Consider the following 27,781-nt stretch of genomic DNA (forward strand, 5'->3'; position numbering starts at 1 on the left):
ACCATTGATATAAGCAACAACTTGGATGGATCTCAAAGGAACTGTGCAGAGTGAAAAAAGGTTATATACTGCATAATTCTATTTGTATCACATTACTAAATGACAAAATTATAGAGATAGAGAACAGATTAGTGGTTGTCAGTGGTTAGGAAGGCAGGGAGGGAGGGAGGTGGATGTGGCTATAAAAGGGTAGTGCTAGGGATCCTTGAGGTGGTAGAACTGTTCTGTATCTTGACTGTGGTGATGGGCACATACATCTATATGGTGATAAAATGGCATAGACTCAAATACACGCACACATGAGTACATGTATAACTGGTGAAATCTGAAAGGCCTGTGAACGACATCAGTGTTGATTTCCTGGTTGTGATATTGTGCTATAGTTATATAAGATGCTATGACTGAGAGAAATTGGGTGAAGGGTATATGGTCTCCCTCTGTGTTATTTCTTAAAGCTGTGTGTGATCTTACAATTATTTCAAAATAAAAAGTAAAAGAGACAAACAATTCCCAACATCCATCAGCCTTTGGATGGTAAACCAAGCAAATCCCAGACTCAAAATATACACGTGACATGTTCTAGCTGCTCTTACACACTTTATCCTTGAGACATGAAAATTTATGCCAAGCCTTATTTCAGTAGACAGGAGTGACAGGGATGGGCCTATAATAAAAAATAATAACCATACAGTGAAATCAGCTTGGTTTCTTCTCAGTTTTCTCCATTTAAAAAATATAATCATCTTTCATGAACTTGTTTTACATTTAATGGCTTTCTTTCCTTCAGTTTGACCTCCAATATAGCCTATACGGTTATTGAAAAAACCATGTTATTTCTCTTACACATTATTCACATGAACTATTAATCTGGTCATTTTGTATTATTAGGCATAAAACATACATGGATCATAAGTTCTACAGCTAAGAATATTATAGTGTCTCCACCCACACAAGTTACTAAATGATACTTTGAACAGGAAATTTTCTATTCTCAATCTCAATATAAAGATTATTATTCTAAAGCAAAAACATATTTCTTTCTCTTTCTCTGAGACAGCTATGTGAAGAAAGCTGGCTCCATCGGACACTTGTTGTTTTGTGGTATAATAAATGGTTAATGTGGACTTTAATTTACCCAGCAACCCACATTCATGTTTTGTTTTGTTTTTTTCAGAATTGGTATCTAGGATAAATAGCTATTCAGAAGTTTGGACTCCAATAGACCAAAGATTTTTAAAGACAAGATCAGGTATAACATTTCCGTTGAAGTTACATGTGAATAAAAGAAGACTTCCCTTCCAGGGATTTATTCTTTTAGACAAGTTCCATCCTGGATTTTTTTTAAATTGGAATTGTTGCCTTAGAGATTTAACATGTTTTTATAACCTGACTTGGCCAAACTTGTTTACAACAGAAATTTTTTTCAGAAAATATATTCCAGGACTTGGGGAAATTGAGCATTATTCCTATAATAAGTGCAAATATGAACTTCTTGTCTAAAATATTTGGCAAAAAGTGACTAGAAATGTAAATAGTTAAAGTTTCATGCCTGAACATAGACTAAGCAATATCCTTCCTGGGATGAAGTTTCCGAATGCCAAATCACATTAGCAACGTGTTGGAATTAATTCAGAAAATAAACATGTTTATGTCTTCTGACAATCAACACATTCCTAAAAAATGACACAACCTGAAGCTAGAACCTGAAGATAGAATGTTATGAATTTTATGAATGTTATGAAATTCCAAAATGAATTTAGGAGATCTGGTCATTTAAGGAAAATATACAGTACATTTTCTGTAAAGAATTGTTTTATAGAAATTACTGTTACTGTATAATTTCTCTAGTATTTCTGCATGTTGTCATAATTTTCTCAAATACATGAGATGCTTTCTCACACTTTAGATTTCACATCAGAGCTTTAGAGGATGTAAACACACATTTATATGCTCACGCAGATCATAATGGGTGAGAAAAAAATACCAAGAATGTGGCCGGGCATGGTGGCTCACACCTGTAATCCCAGCAATTTGGGAGGCCAAGGTGGGTGGATCACCTGAGGTCAGGAGTTCAAGACCAGCCTGGTCAACATGGTGAAACCCTGTCTCTACTAAAAATACAAAAAATTAGCTGGGCATGGTGAGGGCACCTGTAATCCCAGCTACTCGGGAGGCTGAGGCAGGAAAATTGCTTGAACCTGGGAGGTGGAGGTTGCAGTGAGCTGAGATTGTGGCATTGCACTCCAGCCTGGGCGACAAGAATGAAACTCTGTCTTAAGAAAAAAAAAAGAATGCATGTAGATAAGGTTTGCACTTTGCGTGAAGTTCCTAAAACCTATGGGGCAGTGCACTTTTTATGATTACTTCTTATATTGCTCAGTCAGAAGGCAAAACTAAGTGTTTAAATATGCTGCAGTATTTATATAAGTGTTATGTTCAAACTGTCAATGGAAAAATTCCCAAGCTGATGATATGAGGCTAACCTGGTTGGGAGTTTGACCACAGGCAACTCTAGAGATTTGGTTTAGGTCAGGGCAAGCTTACATTTAGAAATGTACGATTGATTGCAGTGAGGCCTTTTCTGCCCAAGCTAATTTAGTTTAGAAAATTCCTTCTCCAGAGAGAGGAGTCCCCTAATTGAAGAAGGCTCTCTTAGCAACTGTGGATTGGTTTAGAACTTTTGCAAGATACGAGTAAGGTATTCTATATAAAGGATGGGGAGAAGGTAGAGTGATCCTCAGTGGTCCCTTCTAATTTTGGATATTGGTTTAGTTTCAAAGAGAACATGTAAGGCAAGTGCAGGTTAAAATAACTATTTTTCTGAATGAGACCAGATCTAAACCTCCTAGTCCTGGGATGTGGGGGATAAACTGAGGGCTCCAGATGAATGACATGTTTCTGTTCCCACTGGGGTGTGGCTCACCTCTCCAAGGGGATTTTCAACAGAGAACAAATGAGTGCTTACCATCTGGACCATTACCAGCAAATCTAACTGGAAAATTACCTCAGGGTTGGAAAATTGCAAGAAAAAAAAAGGTGAGATTCTGAAGGTTTGCTGTCATGAAGAAATTCAGCGTAAATCTTTGAAGTGAAGATTCTAAGCAAGTTAGTTAGTACTCAGTAATCAAAGGCAGGCCTATTTTCAATGTAGAAAAGTCAGATCAAAGAGAGTAATTGCTGGAAACATCTTCTATATGATTAATGCAAATTATTCTCAGCTTATTAAAGATAGCAGGAGCATGAAGAATTTTGCCTTTTAGCTTAGAACTGCTGCTTACTTAGAAGAGGGACTTGTGCCTGTAATTTCTTCACAAGACCTCATTGCTGGGACAAGTGTTACACTGAAAGCATAGCTATTAAAAAAATTAGACGCATTGTATTTGTAAATTAAGACTCTGAAACTATTCTCTGTTCTTTAATATTTTACTTTACTTATCTGAAGATAACATTCCATTAAAAAGTGACAGAAATAGCAATATGTGGATACTAAACCTGTTGGAGTGGAATTTTTCAGTTGCTTGACACAATTATACAACAACAGAATAGCTACACAAGTACACAGCACTATAGAAGAAAGAAGTGAAATGTTTAAAAACTATTTCCACTTTATTTTAGGACAATACAAGCAGAAAATAGATTTTGACAACGAATACTCACCAAGGTGCAAAAAAAGGGTCAGTTGAAATTGCATTCTTTTGTCAGGAGATGATTAAGTTCAATTCTACTGGGTTAAAAAAAAAGGTTAAAGTCAATCACTGATAGAAGAAATAATTGCCATCATCACATGTTATGTAAAAGTGCTCAGAATTATTGAATGGTTCTTATGCTTTAGACATAAGAAATATCCACACTGTCCAGTTCCTCAAAAAATAAGAGTGCATAAACATTTTAATAAATATTTGTTTGCTCTTAATTTTTGCCATTTTTCGAAATCACAGAATTCAATTGTTTGTGGGAAAGAAGAGGAAACAAATATAATTTCCTTTGTATATTTTAATTTTAACCTACTTTTTACCTGTTCTTATTTAAAAACTTTTTCTTCTAAAAATTACAGTTAATACATACTCATTATAGAAAAAGTAGAATATTCAGACAGGCAAAATGAAGAAAAATATCCCCTATGATACCACCCACAGTGGGCCATGATTGCTCCACTGCACTCCAGCGTGGGCAACAGGGCAAGACACGGGATGGAGGGAGGCCCCTCTCTCAAGGGCCTTTTCTTCCATACTTTTTCCTTGCACAACTAGTTTTCAAAAATAATATCACACTGTTTTCTTATTTCAATCAATACTTTCCAGGCATCTTTCTGTACTAAAAAATGCATTTTTAATTAGTGATATTTTATCAAGATTAAGATCACCTGGAGTCTCCTATAAAGCAAACTTATGATTTTCTTCTTTGTAGATTTGGCCATGGCCCTTGAGAGAGAGGCCTCCCTCCATTCCCAAGTTACCATTAAAGAGAGTTCTGATCCAGAGTGGAATATATATGCACTTCAGTGGGTCAGGAGAAAAGAAGGTAAACTTTATAATTTTTTTTTTTTTTTTGGACAGCGTCTCACTCTGTTGCCCAGGCTGGAGTGCAGTGATGCAATGGTGGCCTACTGCAGCCTCGGCCTCCTGGACCCAAGCTGATTCTCCCGCCTCAGCCTCCCCAGTAGTAGAGACTATAGGCATGTGCCAGCATACCCAGCTAATTTTTACTTTTTGTAAAGATGGAATCTCACTATGTTGTAAGATGGACACCAGTATTTTTAATTACTGCATAGTATTACTCTGAATGTAGAAACTAGAATTGATTTAATGAATTCTCTATTGGTTGATGTGTACTTGGTTTTTCCTATTTTCCTATTATAAATATTTCTGCTAAATCTTTGTTTATAGCCTTAATTATTCACTAGGATATAGTAAATGGAGCAGAAATAATGAGCCAAAGAGTATATGTGTGTGTGTGTATATAACCACATGTATATACAAAGATTGTATATATATACACACACACGCATATATACACATATACATACTACATGTATATGTGTATATAAAGCTTTTGATGTCACTTTCAAACTACCATGCAGAAACTTTGTCCCAATTTACACTCTTACAACCAGCCTGTGAAAACTGCTAACATGAGCCCTTACCAACATGGAGTATTATTTTTAAATATTTGTCGGTTTAAAAAGCAAAAAAGCCTCATTATAATTTATTTGAATAGGAGGAAATATAAAACTTCTTTCATGTATTTTCAAGTGAGACTATTTTTTTCACATTCTACCTTCAAGGTTTTTCCTGGTGAATCCTTCATCCTCCTACTCCCATATTCCCAGTCCCTGCACGTGCACAGTCCCTGCGCTCCAGCGTTAGCACTCCGGTTTCTGTTTTCTGAACCTTCTTCTCATGCTGTTTCCTTTGCCTTGAATGCCACCCTCCTAAGCCCAAATGTCAGCCTCCCTATGAAGTCTTTTTAGGGTGTTTTGCAATGCCTGATATTAGCCAATATTCCATTCTGTGATTCAGGCTCTTTATGAAGCCTAGGGTTCACTTTGGAAGTCCAATGCCAGAAAGTGACTCACTGAGAAACAGTCATCCCATAGTAGCTCCATCAGAATGAGTTCTACCTGTTAGAAAGGTCTGCAGTCTTGGGCTAATGGCCTCACACAAAACCTTGTGAAGACCTATAGGAGAATCCAGGTTGCAGCTGTTAGGAAGGTCCATTCTGCATAGGCCACCTGAACTTGTACAGGCACTTTTTCTAGGTGGTACTTTCTTATTGCTTTTTTCTCACAGGCAAGTCAGGAGTTTGGCTTCTGGTCAGCCGCCTAGATACACTTTTGAAAAATGAAATCTCTAATCCTGATGCTGTCCTTTATTTAGAACTGCCCGTGTGCTTCATTCTGTCCGGAAATGCAAAATGATTGGCATCATGGTCATTTATTTAATAAGAATGGGCACTATTAGCAAAGTTTGAAAACATGATTCTCTATAACCAAATAAATGGAAGTCAGTGAGATGACAATCTCTGTGAATAGCCTATGATTCAGGGCTCATAATGATCTAGGCTCTGAGTTGCTAGGGTAAAGTGCTACGTAGGATATATCATGGCATTCCTGCCTCTCTCCAATGGAGAACCTATTCACAGGGCAGAGTTCAAAGCAGAAGACTGTTTCAAGCTACTAATCACGGGCTAATCTCTTCCTACATTGGACAGGTGGGAGTGAGGCAGAGTGCAGAATTCCCAGGACTCAGATTTAGAAAGAAAGGAGGTGGAACTGTAATGCTGAGTGCAGGAATAAAAGAACAAGTGGAACTTTTGCAGAGCATTTGGGGAACAAAGCTTCCTTAGTATCACAGTTCACCATATTTCCATGATAAAAATGAACTGCTGAAAATTTCTTCAGTCCATATGGGAATTATCTTCAAGCAACAATAAAGGTCACGGTACAAAGACTACTGGACTTCCGAATGTACATCAGCCAGGTTTAAAAATGACCTGCCCCAAAAGAGGAGGAGGAGTCAGAAGCAGATCCCAAATTGAACTAGAAGAGATATCATTCCCTTATTGATAATTGGTTAAGGATGATCACAGTTGCTATGTGAAGACATAAATGACAGAATCACACAGCTTGCCAATAATTCCATTAGATCAGCAGGCCACAGCCCTGGATGCAACTGAGAATCACTTGAGAAGATATTTTTAATGACTTCCTTTTTGAAATATTTATTTTTAATTGTGGTAGAAATATATGTACATAAAATTGACCATCTTAATCATTTTTACCTGTACAGTTCAGTAGTGTTAATTACATTTACATTGTATGCAACCAATCTCCAGAACACTTTTCATCTTGCAAAGCTGAAACTTTGTATCCATTAAACAAGAAGTCTTCATGTCTCCCCCAACCCCTGCAGCCACCATTGTACTTTCTGTCTCTATGGATTTGACTACTTAAGTATCTAATATATGTAGAATTGTATTAAATTTGTCTTTTCTGTGACTGGCCTATTTCACTTAGCATAATGTCTTCACGGTTCATCCATGTTGTAGGATGTGTCAGAATTTCCTTTTTTTGAGACTGAATAATATATCATAATATGTACCTGAGAAGATTTTAAGACACCAATGCTCAGGCCTAACTCAGACTAATTAAGAATCTCTGGGGAGGGACCCAGGTGTCAATGTGTATAAAATTCTCCCTGGGGGATTCTGAGATTGTAGCCAGGGTTGAGAACCACTGATGGCTTGCCAATACCTGAAACTGATTAATTTGCCCCTCACTCTTGCTCTGCTCCTGGATTCCCTTCTAAGAGAAAGGCATAACCCAGCGCTTTCCAAACTTTACTGCACATTAAAATCACCAGGGTTTTTTTTTTTTAATTTTAATTTTTTTAAATCCTGCTTCGCAGGTCACATTCCATACCAACTACACCACAGTATCTGGGTGTAAGGTCCCGGCATCAGATTTTTAAAGATTCCAGGTGATTCCAATAGGCAGCAAAATTGGAGACCCACTGCATAACCATGGACCATCGGTCTCAGACTAGAAACTTGAGGGTTACCTTCGATTCCTCTTTTTCTCACCCTTCAAATCTAAATTCTCCTCATCAAGCCCATTTGACCTTATCTCCTAAAACAGTGGTTCCCCAAGTGTAGTCCATGGACTTAATAAGATTACCAATTCATCCTGGTTTGCCCGGGACTGTTCTGATTTTCTCATTGCAAATCCCCAGGTTCTGCAATCTCCCTCAGTCCCAGGCAAACCTACACGGTTGGTCACCCTACCAGATGAGCAGCATCAACATCATGTGGAAATGCCAATGATCAGGGCCCAGCCAGGGACCTACTGATTCACAGACTCTGGGATGGGGCTCAGCATGCTGCCATGTGCCCTCCAGGTGAGTCTGATGAACGCTCAAGTTTGAGAACCACTGCCCTAAGCAACTCCCAAGTCTTTGCACTACAAAGACTGACGGCTCCTCAGTAGTAAGACACTGCCGGCTGCCATACTGGGGTGAGTACAGGACATTCGGCAATGTTTGCAGACATTTTTAGCTGTCATAATGAGAGGAAGATGCTGTATGGCAGACACACCTGAGAGCAATAACTTAAGCAGACCCTGAGAATGACCTGTGGTCTAAAAGGAATGTGTGTTTGGAGTTCCAAGCTAAGGAATCCAGGAGTAGCCAACCTGAAGATTCATTCCTTATCAGGAACATCTGAACCCCTGGCCCATTCCATGGAACAGGCCAGCCAGCGATACAGGGGATCGAGGCCCTTTGTTTTGGTGTAAACAAAGGTTGCCAGGTGGAGGTTGTTAGAGGGAGGGTGCTCAGTGAAAATGCTATATGAACTGCGTGTTTTTTACAAGCAGGAGCGGTTCTCCAGTCCAGCCTTACATACAGCCATGGGTCTGCCCTGTATGTAAGTTCCCTTCAATAAACTCTATGTCTTGTTCACTGGCTCCAAGTCCCTTTGGGCTCTCAAACATGGTGCCATCCCTACTAAAGTCAATAGGGTTCTGGCACGACAGATGCTACTGGCATTGAGTGTGTAGAGGCAGGGATGCTGCTAAGTAAATATTCTACAATGCACGGGACGGTCCTGGGCCCTACAACACAGAATCAAGCATCCTAAAATACTAACAGTGCTAAGCTTGGGAAACTTTCTCAGTGGCTTCAGTGCCCTTAGCTATGGGCCTTATCATTTCAGTCCTTATTTCCCAAAATTGCTCACCTCTAGTCTTCCTCCCCATTTTCTATTTCCCATTTTAGGAGAGCTAAGCTCCCAACTAGATAAGTATAATGAATCTGGCGACTTCTAGAAGTTCTGTTATCTGAAATCACCTATCCAGTCATTATAAAACCCACAGCTGCACACATAGCACAATTTCAGACAATGGGGTTACCACATTTTCTGAACTATAAGTTTAATTGGTACTGCTTTTCAGGTTGGTTTACCAGAGCTGACATTGTGAAGCCTCTCAGGGGCTACATGACACTTTTTTCTTGTTAAATTCATCAGTGAGTTTTAGCAATATATGTAAAAGTGCTCGGGACTAATAACAAAACATTATCCCTCCTTTGGATGAGATATGTACAAACATATTTCCAAAGGCACTGGGTGCATTTTGGTAACTGTTTAATGAATACTGCTAGATGACACTAGTCTTAAAGTGTATTAAATGTTGCAATAAATACTGAAATATATTAGACTGACAACTTTCTGGCATTGCTAATTGATTTAATTTACTGACCATTCACTTATATTTGCCTCATCTGCTCTCACTTAAAGGCTGCAAAGAGTGACTTTTTTGTCAAAACAATTTGGATGAGACCGATAAAGAGAAAAGGGGCAGGTGGTGCCCAGTTGGCCAGCTCCAAGGCCCACAGGTGGATCATGTTTGATAAGAACCTCTCCGCAGGAAAGACATGCATTCTGCTCGTTTCTACTACAGTGCGTTTCTTCTGCAAATTGTACAGTAATTTATAACACAGAAGATAATTATAAATACATTTATATTAGTCCATAAGACTTTTTCTGGCACACAAATAATGGTCTATATTTTATATTTAAAATGACAGTTCTCAGAAATCTTATATTTAACATTCCTTTGTCTTTTTTTCATGTTATGTCAGGACTCATTAAATATTTCAGCTGTTTTGCCTAAATTTCATAGTGAGGAATGCAGAATACAGAACTATAAAGTTTCCTTTTTTTTTTTTTTTTTTTGAGACAGTCTCACTCTGTCACCCAGGCTGTCATACAGTGGCACAGTCTTGGTTCACTGCAACCTCAGCCTCTTATGCTTAAGAGATCCTTCCACCTCAACCTCCTGAGTAGCTGGGATTACAGGCATGTGCCACTACGGCTGTATAAGTTTTGTAGAGATGGAGTTTCGCCATATTGCTCAGGCTGGTCTTGAACTCCTGAGCTCAATCTGCCTGCCTCGGCCTCCCAGAGTGCTGGGATTACAGGCATGAGCCACCATGCCCGGCCAAGTTTGTTTCTTTTAGTTATAGCAGACATTTCTTAAAACAATACTTACACATATCTAGAAAATTAACAAAATATTTTGAAAATAAGGGTTTTAAAATGCATTTAAAACTTTTATAAGTTGTCATAAGTTTTATAACCATAACAAAAACAAAGATTCACTGAAAACAATATAGTTGTACATTTCAACACTATATAATTTGAAGCTTCCTTCAAGGTACAGTAAAGCTCAAGTTGTTGGCTTCGTATCACAATGCACTAACATCAATTTTCCCATTGGATACTGTTTTATGTTGCAATAACCTTTACATAAGTGTCATTGGATTATCATTCTGTAAAAGTAATAGTATTCTATGTGCTAATATGCTCCATTTCTTACTTTATGCCAATTTCACTTACCCCCTAAATTCTAATACCTTCATTTAATCCATAAAAATGCCAATTTGCTAGTGAGAGAGCAGGCAAGACTTACCAGGATTTGGTAGTCTTTGTGGAGAGGCGCAGGCAGCAAACGGGGCATGTGAAGACACACCTGAAAGTTAGAGCCAGTTTATGTAGAAAACATTCTCCCCAAGGCACCTAAAAGTAGGAAAAAAAAAAAAAAAGATGAGAGGTATTCCAACACCTGTCAAAAAGGTGATTTGTGAAGTCACTTAAGTTTTCACTTAAACACACACACACACAGAGGGAACTAGAGCTTAGTTTTACAGCTAATATTTTTATTGTTTTCTCTAAAACAATTTTGATAGCCAGGAATAATGCACAGACATTTTGTTCCCTGTTTTATTATTTTTTTCTGGTTCATGTTTTAGCAGTCATTTTCAGACAGCTTGATACTTACCAGCTATAAAATGTGTGGAATTAGATGGGTTTGTTTCTCAGGAATGTGAGACTCCTGACTCCATCCCAATCTACTTTCAGGGGGACCAGGTGGAATAGTTTCAGTTGGGTTCTCAAGGCTCTGACCAGTCCTAACTGGCTCAAGATCATCTTAAATGGCTCGTAGATTTCTGTTTACCTTGTGATTTGGCAAGTACAACTAACCATTGTGGGAACAGCAGGTTTGAGTGGTTTGGGAATCCATGTGGTTTGAAATTTCATTCTCCTACGAGGAAGGTTTGTAGGATAGAAATGAACCTACAGCAGTCTTACGTTTTATTCACCTGTCAGTATATTAATATCTCCATTTCAAATCTATGCAGTTTCAATGGGTACATTTATTGATTGCTTGAAAAAACATTTAGGATTTCTAGAAGCTCATGGAAAGTACCCTCATGGAAGAATAATGATTGTGAACTGAGCCAAAATGAGATGCTCATTTTTATACAACATTTACAAATCAGGAAATAGATTCAACAAACATTCACCAAATACCACTCTTATAGGCCTTTAAGCTTTTTCAATGGTATTTTTCAATGGTTCTTACCTGTTATTTGTGTTTTAATTTATTGCTCTATTTTCAGTTGATGCCACTGTTTTTTTGTTCCCTATAGATCAGGTTCATCTGCTCACTTCTGATGTACTAGAAAGCAAACTCCAAGATGGCAGGAACATGTCTTTTCCATTTTAGGATGAAGTATAGAAGAAACTTGCAGTCAATATTTGCTAAACTGACTTGTTTTATTTTTATAAGCCAACAGCTTCCACAAAGTACCAGGTGGTAGGAGACCAAAGAGCAGTATTTGGTTTTTAGGTAGATACTTCAGCAAAGAGTGTGAGTGAAATTAAGGGACTTCTCAGTTTGTTCAATTGATGGTTTTGTGATCTGTTTTATTAGACCAATACTATTTTCCCTTTAGACTCTTAAATTACTGTGCAAAGCATAAACTCTAGGCATGAAATTTTATATAATTTTAAAACTTATTTCAAGCATTGGAATTTCCTATTGTCTTTTTTGCCTTTTGAGATATGTAAATTTTAAAAGCTTGTTGCATTCTTGAGTAATTTGATTATATCTTGAGGGTTTTTCCCTTTATATGTGTCTCCAGTTTTATTACAAGAATCAAAGTTACATGGTTCAAATTCCAAAAATTTCCATTTAAATAATCATGAATAGGTTATTGTAGGCTGTTTGCCTGTAAATTGATGCCATGTCGTGGCATATCTGCTTTCATCTCAGAATGATTTAACTATTTACGTCTTAGGATTAGGTTTAGAGTTAGAAGCTGTCAGGCAGGATATATTTTCAAGAAAAATAATTTTCCCATGCAACTAAAAGATCAGTCTATCAGTTAATCAGAAGCAATCTCTTGGTATAGCTCTTCTTAAAGTCTTGATATCTTTTTTTCTAAAAGAAAATAGCTTTATTGCTTTTCCTGGAAAGTAATATATGCTCATTTACCCAAAATCAGACAGCATAAAAATTCAAAGGAAAAGGAAAGTAAAAATTCCTGAAAGCATCACATTTTTGAATAACTATCTTTTCAGATCCCTCCTCCTCATTCTCTGGTTTTCTTTAGTCTATATATGCCTGTAATTTTTCTTTAGTCTCTATTTCTTTAGCTGTTTCTTTAGTCACAGAACCTTAAAAACCAACAGATTCCATTAGGTATAACTGACCTATCAGAATTCATTTGTTGTAAGTATACATGTTAATGCCTTCGGTTGAACTGAAGTTAAGTGTGAGAGAGGTGACTTTCATCTCTTCCTTAGGAGGAGGTATTTCCCCAGAAGTCAGCCTCGGAGGAAATTCCTTGCGCAGCCTCATCTCAACCAGAACTGCTTAGTGAGCTGAGCCTCCTCCCGCTGTAGCCTTGCCCGTCTTTCCCCCGCGGTGGCCCACCTAACTGCAGGGCTGAGGAGGCTGTTCCTAAAGAGACTTGCCCACAGTCGGGATTCCATGAGGGCTGAGGAGTCTTCACCGGGCACAGCGAGGCTTGCAAGTCCTGACAGGAAGTGTGGAGGATTACTGAGTCACAGGAGGCCTTGAAACAGCTAATCAGCCTTTAATTAGATTCAGTGAACCTGAATGAAGCCAAGATCCTAGTGCTTGAGGCAGCTGACACACGCTACCAAAGCTCTGAAAGGACAGAAGGGGCTGGGCTGCCTACAACGCCCTTAGGCAGCGAGGAAGTGGCAAAACCGTCCCTGACAGAACCCATGTCAACCCCCTTTGTATTACCTCAGAGTGACCACAGACAAAGGGCTCATTGGTAGCTGGAGAGAACCCCAATGGACTTACCATTTGGCTTCTCTTAAAACCAGCTCTCCCAGTTCTTCCCCTCACAGGAAGACCCATCCAGCCTGCAGCGGCCTGGGCCTGAGGTTATCCTGGCACCTTCCACCTCAGAATCTGCCTTGGCGTGTTCTAATTACAGAGACCGAGGTGGATGGAGCTCGCAGGGCATTTAGGAGAGACGAGGAGAGGAGACTCAGGTCCACTGATTGTTATAATCCCTATAAGAATCTAAAAATACATTTCAACATTTATAGGAAAGTGCTAAAATGTACCACATTTTACAGTTGTTGATAAATGTGTAAAAGCTGTGTCATTTCTTTTTTTCTTTTTCCATTTTTTTTTTTTTTTTTGAGTTGGAGTCTCGCTGTCTCCCAGGCTGGAGTGCACTGGCGCGATCTCGGCTCACCGGAAGCTCCGCCTCCTGGGTTGACGTCATTCTCCTGCCTGAGCCTCCTGAGTAGCTGGGACCACAAGCGCCCGCCACGAGCCCAGCTAATTTTTTTGTATTTTTTTTTTTTTTTTAGTAGAGACGGGGTTTCACCATGTTAGCCAGGATGGTCTCGATCTCCTGACCTCGTGATCCACCCGCCTCAGCCTCTCAAAGTGCTGGGATTACAGGCGTGAGCCACTGCGCCCGACCAAAAGATGTGTCATTTCTAAGCAAAAATTAACCAGTCCTAAGAGTGTGAGATCCAGCTAGGACTTCAGAGATAATTACAGTTCTCTTTGTCCTTGAGAAAAAGCGAAAATCTAGAGAGTTAAATGACTCAGCTAAAGCCACACATTAGTCCACAGCCACCTCACTGTAACAGCCCACGGTGATGCCATGTTTCTTTTGTTGTTTGGTGTGGTAGCTTTGTGGCATAGTTACACTAGCACTCTTGAAGATTTCAGTGAATCCAGGGAAATGGGAATGTTTTGTAAGAGAATATGTTGTACTAAATAATTTAATCCCCTCATCAACCTGTGAGGTAGATACTAAATTATTCTTTTTATAAATGAGGAAACTGAGGCACAAAGAAGTTAAGTAACTTGCCCATCATCACACAGATATCAACATTTAATTCCCTCGAGATGAACTGAAATAGCAAGAAAGCAGGGGAAGTAGAGTAGTAAAGATTAGGTTGTTGGGGGCCAATCTCAGGTATCAAATGTCAGAATCAGTCCTCCCAGGGACCTTCCCTTCCATCACGCTGAACTGTGCCAGGAAAAATTGTGAAAATCTTTGAAATGAACAAATATATTACTTAGTATCTTGTGTAGTATATCTTTCCTGTTTATTTCTGTGTTTGAGCTACTTTACAACTCTGTACTCTTAGAATACTGATAGCAGTACAAACGATTCTTGTCCATGGAAATGCCAATTTTGTGTCCTGTAGAGATGCAGTTCATTATTGCCATATAGATATTGATAGATACAGATACCAGCCAATTGATTACAGCATTTCTGATGGCCTATACATGTGTGTTTTTAAAAAAATTCTCCTTTGAACTGGTTATAACATTCTCCCGTTTCTCTCATTAATGAGCAAATTGAATAGAATCTTTGGTATATATTTGCTTTATATTTGTATAAAAGTCATGATTTTGCCTTTAAAAAATATTAACCCTTAACATCTGCTTGGCTTTCCTGCGTGTGCGTGTGTGTCGTATGTGGTTCCTCCTGCATGGAATGTTTTGCCTACTTCATCTAGATCAAGGATCAGCACTCTACAACCCACAGGTGCAGGCTGGCCACTGCCTGCTTTTATAGGGCCTGCAAAGTAAGAATGGCTTTTACATTTTTAAATATTAAGAAAAAATTTTAAAAATAGCATTTCGTGACATATAACAATGATATGAAATACAAATTTTTGCACTCACAAAGTTTAATTAGAACAGTCCAATTGATTATCTGCATATCGTCTACAGCTGCCTTGTTTAAGCTACGATGGCAGAGTTGAGTAGTTGTGAGAGACCATACCACCTGCAAAGCCAAAAACATCCGCTAGCTGACACTTTACAGAAAAAGTTTGTTAAGCAATGGTCTACATCATGCTGCTAGAGTCTCAGCATCACCTCCAGGGCATTGTCCCTACCCCTCCATTCTGGGCTGCGTTTCCCCTTCCTGATGCATATAATACCGTGTGTGTGTATGCAGCCATTGCCGTCCCTGCTATGTGGCTGACTCTCTCCTTATAACTCCACACCTCGTCTGTAAAGCCCTGAAGGACGTGGGTTTGGTCTTATTTACCCTTCCATCACCAATGCCTAAGATAGTAACTGACACATAGTTTGCACTCAAAATTTGTTGAATAAATGCTTGTCATCCTGTACTGGGTAACAAAGGCATTTGCATAGCATGGTATTCTGAACAAGTATTTAACAACTGCCTAGCTATCAACCTTATTTTTAAGATAAGATGACAGAAATCAGTATTTATCTTAATCCCCAGAAATGAAATGATACAGCAAGGAAGTGTGCGGGTAGAGGTAGTGAAGACAAGCTTGCTGGGGCTTGGCAAGAGTGGCTGTGCTCTGAGAAGGTGCAATGTACCTAGATCAGAGCACATGTTTAAAACGTCTTAAGGAGACTGCCCAGTTCTAACCAATGTCCAACTTGGGCAGAGATCAGTTGTACAACTTCTGGGAGTAGCTTTCTCATTGTTTTTCACTTGCCTGCTTATCCGTGGGTTTCAGAGTCCCTTCTGCTTGTCTTTCCATCTCCGTTAATTCTTTGGTTTTTCTGCTTTGCCCTTCTCGTCCTGTGAAGAAACTTTCACCTTGCTCTTGTGGCTTCCTGTTTCACTCAGTGTGTTTGACCCACGCACCTCCCTGGAGTCTAGTTCTGCTTTCTCAGGCAGCTCTTTGTGCTGCTCCAAATTTTCACTTCCAGAAGGTATCATTGGTGAGGAAACCCAAGGGGTCATGTCACATTCAGTAATCAATACAGGATTTATTGATTAAAGTAGCTTAGAGAATAAAAATATGGTTAGGAACAAGATTTTCAGAAAACTTTAAGCACTCTTACAGAACTAAGCAGTGTACGATTACAAGTGCTCCCCAAACTGGCATCAATTCTTTTCTGAATCTGTTGATTCTCTTCCTCAGTCTTCAGGTGTGCTTCTCCGCCTTGTCCTGCTACAGGATTTGTTATCACTTGGGTGACCTAAGAATTCTTTGGTCCCAGACCTGAAATCATGTAGAGTCTTATACCTCCCCCACCTACCATAGGCCTAAGCACAAATGTTAGTTCCTCAAAGGAAGTGACCTTTCTGTTTCCTTTGCAACCCTCCCACATCTGGCATATTATAGAAGCTACAGGAGGTATTGGCATGGATAAGATCACATTTCCATTTCCTACGTGTTACGGGTTGTATTGTGTACTGTAGCCCTCCCTCTGAATTCATGTGTGGAAGTCCTAATTCCTAGTACCTCAGAATGTGAACTTATTTAAGAATGGGGTCATTGTAGATGTAATTAAAATTAAGACAAGGTCATACTGGAGTAGCGTGCACTCCTAATCCATTATGACTAGTTTCCCCTTTCACATACAAAAAGGGAAAATTGGAAATACAGAGACATGCACATAAGGAAAACACCACGTGAAGACTGGAGTTCTGCTGCCGCAAGCCCAGGAACCAGAAGCTAGGAGAGAGGCCTGGAACAGCTCCTTTCCCAGCGCCTTCGGAGGAAGCATGGCCCTGCTGGCACCTTGATCTTGGACTTCTAGCCTCCAGAACTGTGAGAAGATAAAATTGTATTATATTTTATTTTTTTTTTAATTGAGACAATCTTGTTCTGTTGCCCAGGCTGGAGTGCAGTGGCATGATCTCGACTCACTGTGACCTCTGCCACCTGGGTTCAAGCAATTCTCGTGCCTCAACCTCTCAAGTAGCTGGAAATAGAGGCGTGTGCCACCAGGCCTGGCTAATTTTATTTTATTTATTTATTTATTTTTGGTAGTTTTAGTAGAGACAGGGTTTTGCCATGTAGGCCAGGCTGGTCTCGAACTCCTGATCTCAGGTGATCTGCCTGCCTCAGCCTCCCAAAGTGCTGGGATTACAGGCGTGAGCCACCATGCCTGGGAAAGTTCTATCGTTTAAACCACTCGGTTCATGGTACTTTGTTAGGGAAGCCTTTGCACCCATCTTTCTTCTTCCTAACCCCAATACTGGGATTGTGGGTTTGTTATCACTTAGAAGCCATTGCCATTTGAATTTATTGAATTTTCTTTTTTACAAACTGAATGTTTCCCCTTGTATTAGTTCCCTTTTGCTGCTGTAACAAAATTACCACAAACTTGGTGGCTGAAAACAACACAAACTTATTATCTTACAGTTAAGAAGGTCAGAAGTTTGGAATTAGTCTAAGCTAAAGCCAAGAGTTGGCAGGTCTGGTTCCTTGTGGAGGCTCTCAGGGGAGAATCCATTCCCTTGCCTTTTTCAGCTTTCAGAAGCTTCCATGGCTCCTTCCTTGTACCACTCAAACCTCTTGCTTCCATCGTCATGTCTCTTGTTACTAAGGTGGATTCTCCTGCTTTCCTCTTATGGTGACTGCTGTGATTTTATTGTGCCCACTAGGATTATCCAGGATATCCCTGTCTCTATATTCTCAATCACATTTTCAAAGTCATTATTGCCATGTCATATATTCACAGGTTCCAGGGATTAATTATGCTATGCACATGATGGTGGGAGGCATTTTTCTGTCTGCTCTACCCTCTTTCCATCTATTTCCTTTCCAAATTTCATTCATTTTCCAGAGTCCTCTTCTAGGATTCCTCTACTTCAGCCCACAGTAGTATCTGTCTTTGTAATTATAGTCTATAAACCACCACAGGGCTTCGTCCTAGATCTCTAATTGTTGGGCATGAAGTCACCTAGTCCTCCAAATGCACTAAAGGGAAGGTGCCAGAAGTGCAGAGATCATTGTTTTCATTCTTCCATCTCTCTTGAAATCCGTGACACTAGCTATGGACCTAAAGATGTAAAACACTGCTTGATGGAAGGATTTGCTTTTTTTTTTTTTTTTTTTTTTTTTGGAGTAACTAGATGCAGAGGGGTAAATCCAGACCTCTAGATTTGCCCTCTCTTCTTCCTTTGTCTACATGCTATGGAAGTGAGACTGAGCTTGGCTGAACAGAGTAGAGAGCTGAGATCCTAAGTCATTGTCTACCCATGAGCAAGCTCTCCTGAATAGAGCTGATTAAGCGGTTAGGCCTGACTTTCACATTCTTACTGTGTCCTTCCCATCGCTATGGAAAATAATTATCATGACACAACCCTGACAACCTCTAACCAGTCCCAACAAGGTTTAGGGGACTTTATGAGCAACTTGTAAGAAGAGGGAAAGCCAAGGAAGCCTTCACTCTGCCTTCTGAAGCATCTGGCAGCCTCACGACCATCAGAGCTTAGATGATTCTTGAAAGCTGGCTGCCCTCATGCCATGCTCTATATGCAAAAATCCAAAAAGAGAAAGATGTGGGTCTCTGCTCTTCTATAAAAGTGGGTCCAGGCCACCATAGTCAGCTCCAAACCTGCACACCCAGAGACAGCCATGTCTTTCCTTTTCACAGCTTTTGGACTAGGGGACTCCTGGCCTTTAAAAACAATAGGCTTGTTTTTCATTTTTAAATAATAGTCTTTTACAACTGGACAGACTTATAGGCCTACTCTCATTTTGGATATCAGACTCTCACTTAGTTTAGATTTAAGGAGAAATAATTTAAAGAGAGAAAGGGCTTATATTTTGGAGTCAGACACACTTTAGTTCATAGACTAGATCTCTTCTACAGCTATGTAATCTTTGGAAATAAAAGCGATGCCACTTCACAGGATTGGTGAGAATATTAGATGGGAATGATGTACACATTGCCTTGTACAATACTTGGAATTTAATGGGCAGCAAAGTTGGGTTATCTTCTTCTTCCTCCTCATTTTAATCCAGAAATTCCTTGCTAAATGAAGAGGATTAAATGCCAGAAACACATATAAAGTAGGAAGACACAAGGATTGTTTGTATTTGGGGGACAAGATGTGAAAGAATGTAAAATAATTTGCAAAGGATTATGTCTTAGCTTGGACTGTCATAATAATACCACAGATTGGGTGGCTGAAACAACAGAAGTTTATTTTCTTACAGTTCTGGAGGCTACGTATTCCAGAGCAAGGTGCCAGCCAACTCAATTCCTGGCAAGGATTCCCTTTCTGGTTTGCAGAAGACCACCTTCTCTCTGTCCTCACATGGCAGAGAGAGAGAGAGAGAGAGAGAGAGAGAGAGAGAGAGAGAGAGAGAGAGAGAGAACAAGCTCTTATTTGTTACTTAATATAAAGATACTACCCCTATAGGATCAGGACCTCACTGTTATAATTTCATTTAGCCTTAGTTACCTCCATAAAGGCCCCATCTGTAAACACAGTCACACTGGGAGTTGGGGCTTCAACATACGAATTTGGGGGTGGAGGGTGACACAGATATCCAGTCCATACAGATTTCAAGGTCATGTTTACAGTTGAAATTTTCTTTCATTTCAGATTTCACCTTGGGCATTTTAATTGCATTAATATTGACAAGAATGCTTCTTTCCCTGCTTCTGCCTTTCTGGACTATGGTGGCATCAGCCAGTGCCCTGGCCTTTCCCCACAGCAGTGGAGATGAGTGGGGTCTTCTCGCAGGTCCCCTGATGCACCTGCCCAGTGAGAGTTCCTGTGGTTCATTACAGATGAAATGGACTTCTCATGCTACCTCAGTTACCAGAATCACCCTCTTTAGAGTCTCCTCCCCTCCAAAGATGATGTCATCTTCCTACATATCATACCTTCCCTGTTTCTTCTCCTAAGTCAATTGTTCATTGAATCCATCAAGAGGCCAGTTGCTGCTACATTTATTTTCATTGCTTATTCTGATATCTCTGTATCTCCACTCAATGCAGCAATGCTTTATTCTGAAAAAGCATTTGGTCACAGTGTTTTTGTGCAAAGCTGCTGCATGCCTATATTTTTATTCATGGTATCTGATGGTATTATATAAAATGGTGTCTTTTCTTTTTAAGGGACCGAGAACACTTTTTTTCCCAGAGAAAATAGAAAAGAACAGGTCTGAAGGGGAAACCACAAACAGGGGTGACAAAAGCGAGTACTAAGGGAAAGACATCTCATTTGCCTTGCTGGTCTGGGGAAGTTTTTGTCAAAGGAATTGCTTTAAAAATGCTGAAGTTTGTGGAAAAATGGTTGCATGCACACCCCAGTGAGACATCTAATATAAAAAGAATCTGGGAATGGTTGCATTGTCTTCTTAATTCACTCCAGCAATATTTATTGATTATCAACTGTGAGCCTACACAGTGTCTGGTACATATGAGGCACTCAGCAAATATCCTCAAAAGAAGAGAATACACAAGTCTTAGGGATTTGATTCTAGGAATGAGGGATCTGGCGGTGGACACAAGTCAGTCCCCGGCCTTCTTACAGCTCTAGTTTGGGAATGCAAACACTCAGTGAGTGAATAAATAAATACAAAAGCAAAATTCAGGCTATGATAACTGCTATAAGGAAAACAAAGCATGACACGTGTGTGAGAGAGAGTAACAGAGGAAGGGGACTGTTTGTAGACAAGATGTGAGGGGAGGCATTATTCTACTGCAGCCTGGAGAATGGGGAGTGAACCATGCAGAGACCTGGAGGAAGAACCTCCAGGTAGACAGAACAACAAATGCAAAGCCTTTGGGTGGGAAAGGCCACAGTTTTTGTGTGAATAAAAGAAAGGGGGCTAATGTGGCTAGAGCAGAGTGGAAAGGAGGAAGGGAGCAAGGGGCTCTGGTCAGAAATTTGGATTTTCTTCTAAGTGGAGTAGGAAGTCTTTGAAGTATCTTAGACAGGGAGTTACATAATCTTTCTTTTGCAGAGATGAGCAAACTATGGCCCACAGGCAAATCTGGCTAGTCATAGTTACACCCATTCATTTAAGTATTCTCTAGGGTTGCTTTTGCTGTACAATGACAGAGCTAGCAGTTGCAACACAGAACAAATGGCCTGCAAAGTCTAAGTTATTTACTGTCTAATTTATTATTATCATTATTATTTTTTGAGACAGGGTCTTGCTCTGTCACCCAGGCTGGAGTGCCATGAATAGTGATCCCTGCAGCCTCGACCTCCTGGGCTCAAGTGTTCCTGCTAAGTAGCCGGGACCACAGGTCCCAGCCATCACACCTGGCTTTTTAATTTTTTTGTAGAGGTGGGGGTCTCACATTGTTGCCCAGGCTGGTCTGAAACTCCTGGGCTCAAGCAATCTTCCTGCCTTGGCCTCCCAAAGTGCTGGAATTAAAGACATGAGCTAGTGTGCCCGATCTATCTGGGTTTTTAAAGAAAAAGACTGCCAACCCTGTTGTGTTGTGTGAAGTATGGCTTACAGGAGGGAGGCTGGAGATGAAGAATGTGATGTGTTCAACATATATTTTGGAAAAAGACTTCTAGAATTGACCAATGGACTTGTTGGGGAGGCAGGGGGAGCTTAAAAGATGACTCCTACATGTTTTGCCTTGAGCCAAAGTGGTGCCATTTACTGAGATTGGGCACTACTATAGACTGAATATTTAAGTCCTTCGAAATTCATATATTAAATCCTAACCCCCACTGTGATGGTATTAGGAGGTAGGGCCTTTGGGAGATGATTAGATCATGAGCCCTCATGAATGATATTAGTCCCCTCATAAAAGGGACCTTAGAGAAATCCCTTGTCCCTTGAAAGCTAGGATATAGGATGCTGTTCAAGACCTGGAGAGCAAAAATGAGGGAGGTACCAGGAAGGAGTAAGACAGGTAGTAAAAATTCGGGGGTGGGGGGATAAGAAAGAGAAACAGGATGGTACACGACACGAAGCTGGTGCTACCAAACAGCTAAGGCTTCACTGCTCTTGTGGTGTTTCACTGAGGAAACAGGAGGGCTGGGAGGGGACGTGCCCCACATATGGTATAGGCATCAGAAGCCTCATTTATGCATAGTCTATTCACTTCTCAAACATAAGCCTAGTGATGGTTTCTTCTAACAGCTTATGGAGGTGTAACTTACATATTATAAATTCACTTGCTTTAATGATTTTTAGTAAATTTAGTAAATTTAGTAAATTTTAGTAAATTTAAATGATTTTTTAGTAAATTTAGTAAATTTTTAGTAAATTTAATGATTTAGTAAATTGAATTTAGTAAATCCAGTTTTAGAACATTTCCATCACTCCAGTAAGATGCCGCATGCCAACTTACAGTTAATCCTTGTTCCCGTTCCCAGCCTCAGACACTGACTATTCTTCGTTGTCTTTAGAAGTTTGCATTTTCTGAACATTTTAAGTAAATGGAATCATGCAATATGTGAGTTTTTGTGTGTGGTCTCTTTAGTTCAGCATGTTTTTGACAGTCCTCCACATTTTGGTGAGTGTTAATGCTTTTCAAAAAATTGCTGTGTAGTATTCCATTTACTTGTTTAGATATGGCATTTAGTTGTGTGGATATGCCACATTTTGTTTATCCATTCATCTGTGGATGGACATTTTTTTTGGGGGGGCAATTATGATCAATGCTTCTCTGAACATTCCTGTACAAGTCTATGTGTGGACATGTGTTTTCATTTTTCTTGGGCACATACCTAGAGGTGGAATTGCTTGCTGGGTCATATGGTAAACTTTCATTTAACATTTTAAGAAATCACCAAACTGTTATATTCCTACCAGCAATGTATGAGGGGCCTATTTACTCTAGATATATTTTCTATGAGAGGAATATGAGAGAATTTGAGATCAAACATGGGCTGTGGGAAGAAACGTATTCAAAATACTGTTCATTAAATGCTTTCAGACAATAGGGTGGGAACAAGTTGTTTCTTTACACTGGTTTCAATCTTGGCTGCACATTAGAATCATCTGGGGAGCTTTAACAAGTCATGATGTCCAAGCCATGTCTCAGACAATTACAATAAAGATGCTGTGAGGGTGGGTGGGCAGGTATTAGGGTTTTAAAACTCCCCAGGTGATTTCAGTGTGCAGACTGAGAAGCTCTTCTATGAAAAAAAGTTTGTCAAGTCATTCACCGAGATAATGAGTTAAATAGTTACAGCTGAAGACAGACAGTGTCTATAGGACACGCTGAGTGAGACTGGAGAAGTTTTATGGCTATACAAGGAACAAAAGATGTACTGTCTGGCAAACAGTAGCTTTTGTAATTATCTTCATATACTTTTTCCAGTATTATTTCAGCCATGAAGTGGAGGAGAGAGGAGGATAACTGAAGGGGGTAAGTGGGGTGGGAATCAAAGGTTTCAATGGTCCATTTGTTTTAGATGGGAGAGACTTGAACAGTGTGAATGTCAATAGACACTCCAGTTAAACAGGAGAAGAAATAACTGATGGGTAAGAACCCACCAGAGGAGACAGATGGCAGCTTAGGTAGAGGGACTGGCCCTCGTTAGGAGGAAGGATGGCTCCTCTGTCTTAACAGGAGGTTAGAGGTAGAGAATGCGAAAATATTGAGGCAAACGTTTTGGTTTGCTAGCAGGAAGATGAGAGAATTCCCATCTATGCTTCCCTCCTCTCTTTTCAGTGAATTATGATGTAAGGTCATTTTGTAGAAAGTGATTTGTGAGGCTGGGCCCAGTGGCTCACACCTATAATCCCAGCACTTTGGGAGGCCAAAGTGGATGGATTACTTGATGTCAGGAGTTCAAGACCCAGCCTGGCCAAAATGGGGAAATCCCATCTCTACTATTAGCCAGGCATGATGGTGGGCACCTGTAATCCCAGCTACTTGGGAGGCTGAGGCAGGAGAATCACTTGAACCCAGAAGTTGCAGTGAGCTGAGATCACACCACTATACTCCAGCCTGGGTGACAGAGTGAGACTGTCTCAAAAAAAAAAAAAAAAAAAAAAGACAAGTGATCTGTGAGAGTGAGTGGGGAGAGAGGGCAGGGTTAAATCCTTGAGGAGAATCAAGAAGAGTTGACATAGTCATTGTTGAGTGTGAGAATGTAAGTTCCCTTGAGAAAAATAGCAGGTCTACTAGGCAGTGTTGAGAGTTGAACAATTCGAAGATACAAAACTGTATGACACTGATCTACTCAGACCCTAGGGGCGGGCAGGAGAAAACAGAGAGTAGACTTGCTCCTGAGTCCCGCAATTTCTCCACGGGCATTTAGAAAAGACAGAAGGCCAAAGGACTTTAATGTAAAGCAGGAGTGTTTCACATAGGGACTATAACATCTGTGCTGGAGAAGGGATGGAGAAAAGGGTAAGCTGAAGGGTCGACGGAAATCAGAGGGGCAGTGGAGAGGCTGTGGGCAGAGTGAGATGTGTAGACTACATGATTATGGAGGGAGAGATGTCACGGAACTGTACGTAGGCACTGATGGGTTGCCCATATGAGTAATGGCAGAATTTGTCCTCATTTCCTCACCTACTCACTCTTCATCTCTTTCCAATCTGAACCACACTCCAGGTGGTTACTTTTACTAAGGTCTTAAATGACCTTTATGTCTTCAAATCCAAGAAACAGTTTTCAGTCCTCATTTTGCTTGATTTTTCAGTATAATGTGACATTATCAACCATTCTCTGGTCTTGAAATGGTCTCTTTCACTGGCTTCCAGGACAACACATTCTCTTTACTTCTTCCTGACTTTGGGCTCCTGTTTACTGGTCTCCTTTAGAGGTCTTTCTTTCTCTTCCTGTCCATTATATTTGGAAGTGTCTGAGTAAGGTGTAGTCCTCAGCCTTCTTGTCTATACTCTCTCCCTAGGCAATCTCATCCGTGCCTCATGGTTTAAATTGCTACTTCTCATCTTAGAAGTTTCTTTGGAGCTGTAAGCTCAAATATCCAATTCCTATTAGTTATTTCCATTTGGATGTCTCAGGTTTTCAAATTCCTTATTTATTATTCTGAAATTATAATGTGTCCCCAAATCTAGTTCTTTTCTGACATTCACACCTGAGTGAACCTCATGTCTGGTTAGGCAAGTCAGAAATCTAAACACCATCCTTGATAACCTCTCTTTCCCTCAACTCTCCATATCTAATCCACTGTTCCCATCAGTTTTACTTCCTAAATATTCTTAGAATTCACTCATTTCTCCCCACCTCCAGTGTTATGACCAGATCCAGTCTCTATCATCTCTTGTCTAAATTACTGCTCAGCTTCCCAAAGGCCTCTTAGCTTCTTCCCTAACTCCCTTCCAGTCCATTCGCCACACAAAATCTCATAAACCCCACCCCCCACAAACACAAATTGCATCATACAGCCTTTGACTTAAGCCCCCTCCAATGACTTCCAGTTGCTACTGCTCCTTGAATAAATGCAAAAGCTTGTCCTCAAGCCTCAGCATGGTCTGGCCCTCCATCCGCTCCAGGCACACTGGCCTTTCTGTGCAGCAACTCTGTCCTGCCTCCTCCTCCTTGGTTCCAACTTGTCCCAGCTCTCAGCTCACATTTCTTCAGGGATCCAACTTGTCCCAGCTCTCAGCTCACATTTCTTCAGGGACACTTTCCTGACCACCTTGACCAGGCTGGGCTCTGCCATCATTTGCTCTCATGGAATGGTGTGCCTTCCCTTTATAGCTCTTACCTCAGTTCGGAATTACACATTCACTTAGGTGATTATTTGACAGCGCGTGTCTGCTCACACCAGCCTCCAGCCTACATAAGAACAGGAACCACATCTGGTTTTGCTCATCTTGTATCTTCCCCAATTAGCAAAATACCTGGGTCTAGAAGGTGCTCAGATTGTGTGTGTGTGTGTGTGTGTGTGTGTGTGTGGGTTTGTTATTAAGAACCATAAGATCTAAGCAGAAAGATATCTTAGAAAACATCTGCTATCTGTCATTTTCATGTTGAAAAGGCAGAGGTTTGGAGAGGTGGGAGATTAGGGGGTTCATTTATATACTGCCACACAGCTAGTTGATGGCAGAGCTGGAATCTGAATCTGTTACCCACCCTCCAGGGAGGTTGGTTGACACTAATGGGTCATTTTCCTGCCTGGTGCCGTTTTGGCCAATAGAACCAAACCAAGCTTAGTAAAGCAGAGCAGAAACTTTATTTATTAATAAAGAAATGGATAAGGGAAGCTCATACTCAAAGCACCTTCTTGCCAGATGGGAGGATGGGGGTGGGTAAAGGGGGATGTTAAGAGCTCTTAGGGCAGGTAGGTGGAGACTGGGGCGCAATTCCTGAAAAAAGGTGGGTTCTTCCAGGAGGCACTACAGTGTGCACAGTCTTTTGTACTTGGCACTTTTTGTGCCTAGCAAGGTACATTTCTGGCCCCTGGGCGGAGGTCTTAGCATGGTAATGAAGCAAGAATGCAGGTCAGGGCAGTATTACTGAGCTACTTCATGGTTACTGGCATCCGGCCTTCCTTTCTGTAAGCAAGCACAGCTGCGAGCACAGGTTAATTTCACAGGTTTGGGGGCTTCCTGAATTGGGGTTGTTGCCGTGACAAATCCCCATCTCTTTCCGGTTCAGTGAATTTTCCACCTCCACCTAGGAACTATTTATTTATTAGTATCAAGTAGTGTTCTCTCCCTCTCTTGTTTTTTTTTTTTTTTTTTTTTTTAGTGAAAAGAGCTGTCTGTGCTTAAACAGTTCTTTTTTGGGGGGTGCTATACCATCACAAAACATCAAGCCATTGGCAGATAAAATAGCATACTCTGAAGAGGGAGATGCCATTTTAAGGACATGCCTCTCCTCATCCCTACCAACTTGCAGCAGTGGTAGGGATGCTTAGTAGGACCCAGGAGGCATACTCCTCCTTCCTCTCCCCCTACCAAAACTCCCCAGCCACAATCATTGAGAGGAAGAAGCTTAACAAGGCTCACAGGGACACATGCTTGCTTCCTGGAAGCTGTGGACTCGTCAGAGAAAGCTGCAAATCCCATTTTCCCCTGTTGCAGCAGGCAATCATTTTTTTTGCATGATCAGATCACAAGCTGATTATTAAAGCTGGTTTGCACTGTGTCCAGAGGCCACTTTTTCCTGCAAGTAGGTTTCTCTTGCACTGCATAGAGCAGGGGAGCCCTCTGGTGGTAATCTGTAGGAAAATGTCCTGAGCAGGAGGGATTTGCTTAATTTGGGTGAGAATTCATATTCTTTTCCCTTGCCTCCATAAGCCTTTTCCAAAATCGGTCATCAGGGCCAGGCGCGGTGGCTCATACCTGTAATTCCAGCACTTTGGGAGGCCGAGTAGGTCACTCAGCCCACCAAGTCACTCGGACCACCCACTGAGGCATGTAGGTCACTTTAGGTCAAGAGTTTGAGACCAGCCTGGCCAACATGGCAAAACCCCTGTCTCTACTAAAAATACAAAAATTAGCCGGACGTGGTGGTGCACACCTGTTATCCCAGCTACTTGGGAGGCTGAGGCATGAGAATCACTTGAACTAACCCAGGAGGCAGAGGCTGCAGTGAGTGCCTCTGCTCTCTAGGCTGGGTGATAGAGTGAGACTTTGTCTCAAAACAAAACAAATCAGCCATTATAGGTAAACCAGGCCTGTTGTAAGCCATCTGAACAAGAAAGTTCATACCATCAATGGACCATTGCTTTTTGGGGTCAAGATTGCATTTCTCCAGCCCCTTTTTGCTAAAGAGCCCCAGGACTGATGAGGA

General features: G+C 40.6%; 1 protein-coding gene across 1 annotated transcript in view; it reads right to left on the reverse strand.

Moving 5' to 3' along the window:
- The window catches only part of LAMB4 (laminin subunit beta 4), a 110,078-nt gene extending 99,516 nt beyond the window's left edge, over positions 1 to 10,562 (reverse strand). Inside the window, exons 1-2 of the mRNA XM_073009250.1 lie at positions 10,466 to 10,562; positions 3,658 to 3,724 (exon numbers count right to left, since the gene is read on the reverse strand). Of these exons, the coding sequence (XP_072865351.1) occupies positions 3,658 to 3,691 (34 nt within the window). The 5' untranslated portion in view covers positions 3,692 to 3,724; positions 10,466 to 10,562. The remainder of the gene's footprint in view (positions 1 to 3,657; positions 3,725 to 10,465) is intronic.
- Positions 10,563 to 27,781: the final 17,219 nt, after the last annotated feature.

The sequence above is a fragment of the Chlorocebus sabaeus genome, chromosome 21 (assembly GCF_047675955.1).
Source record: "Chlorocebus sabaeus isolate Y175 chromosome 21, mChlSab1.0.hap1, whole genome shotgun sequence".
In the NCBI taxonomy this organism is placed as follows: Eukaryota; Metazoa; Chordata; class Mammalia; order Primates; family Cercopithecidae; genus Chlorocebus; species Chlorocebus sabaeus.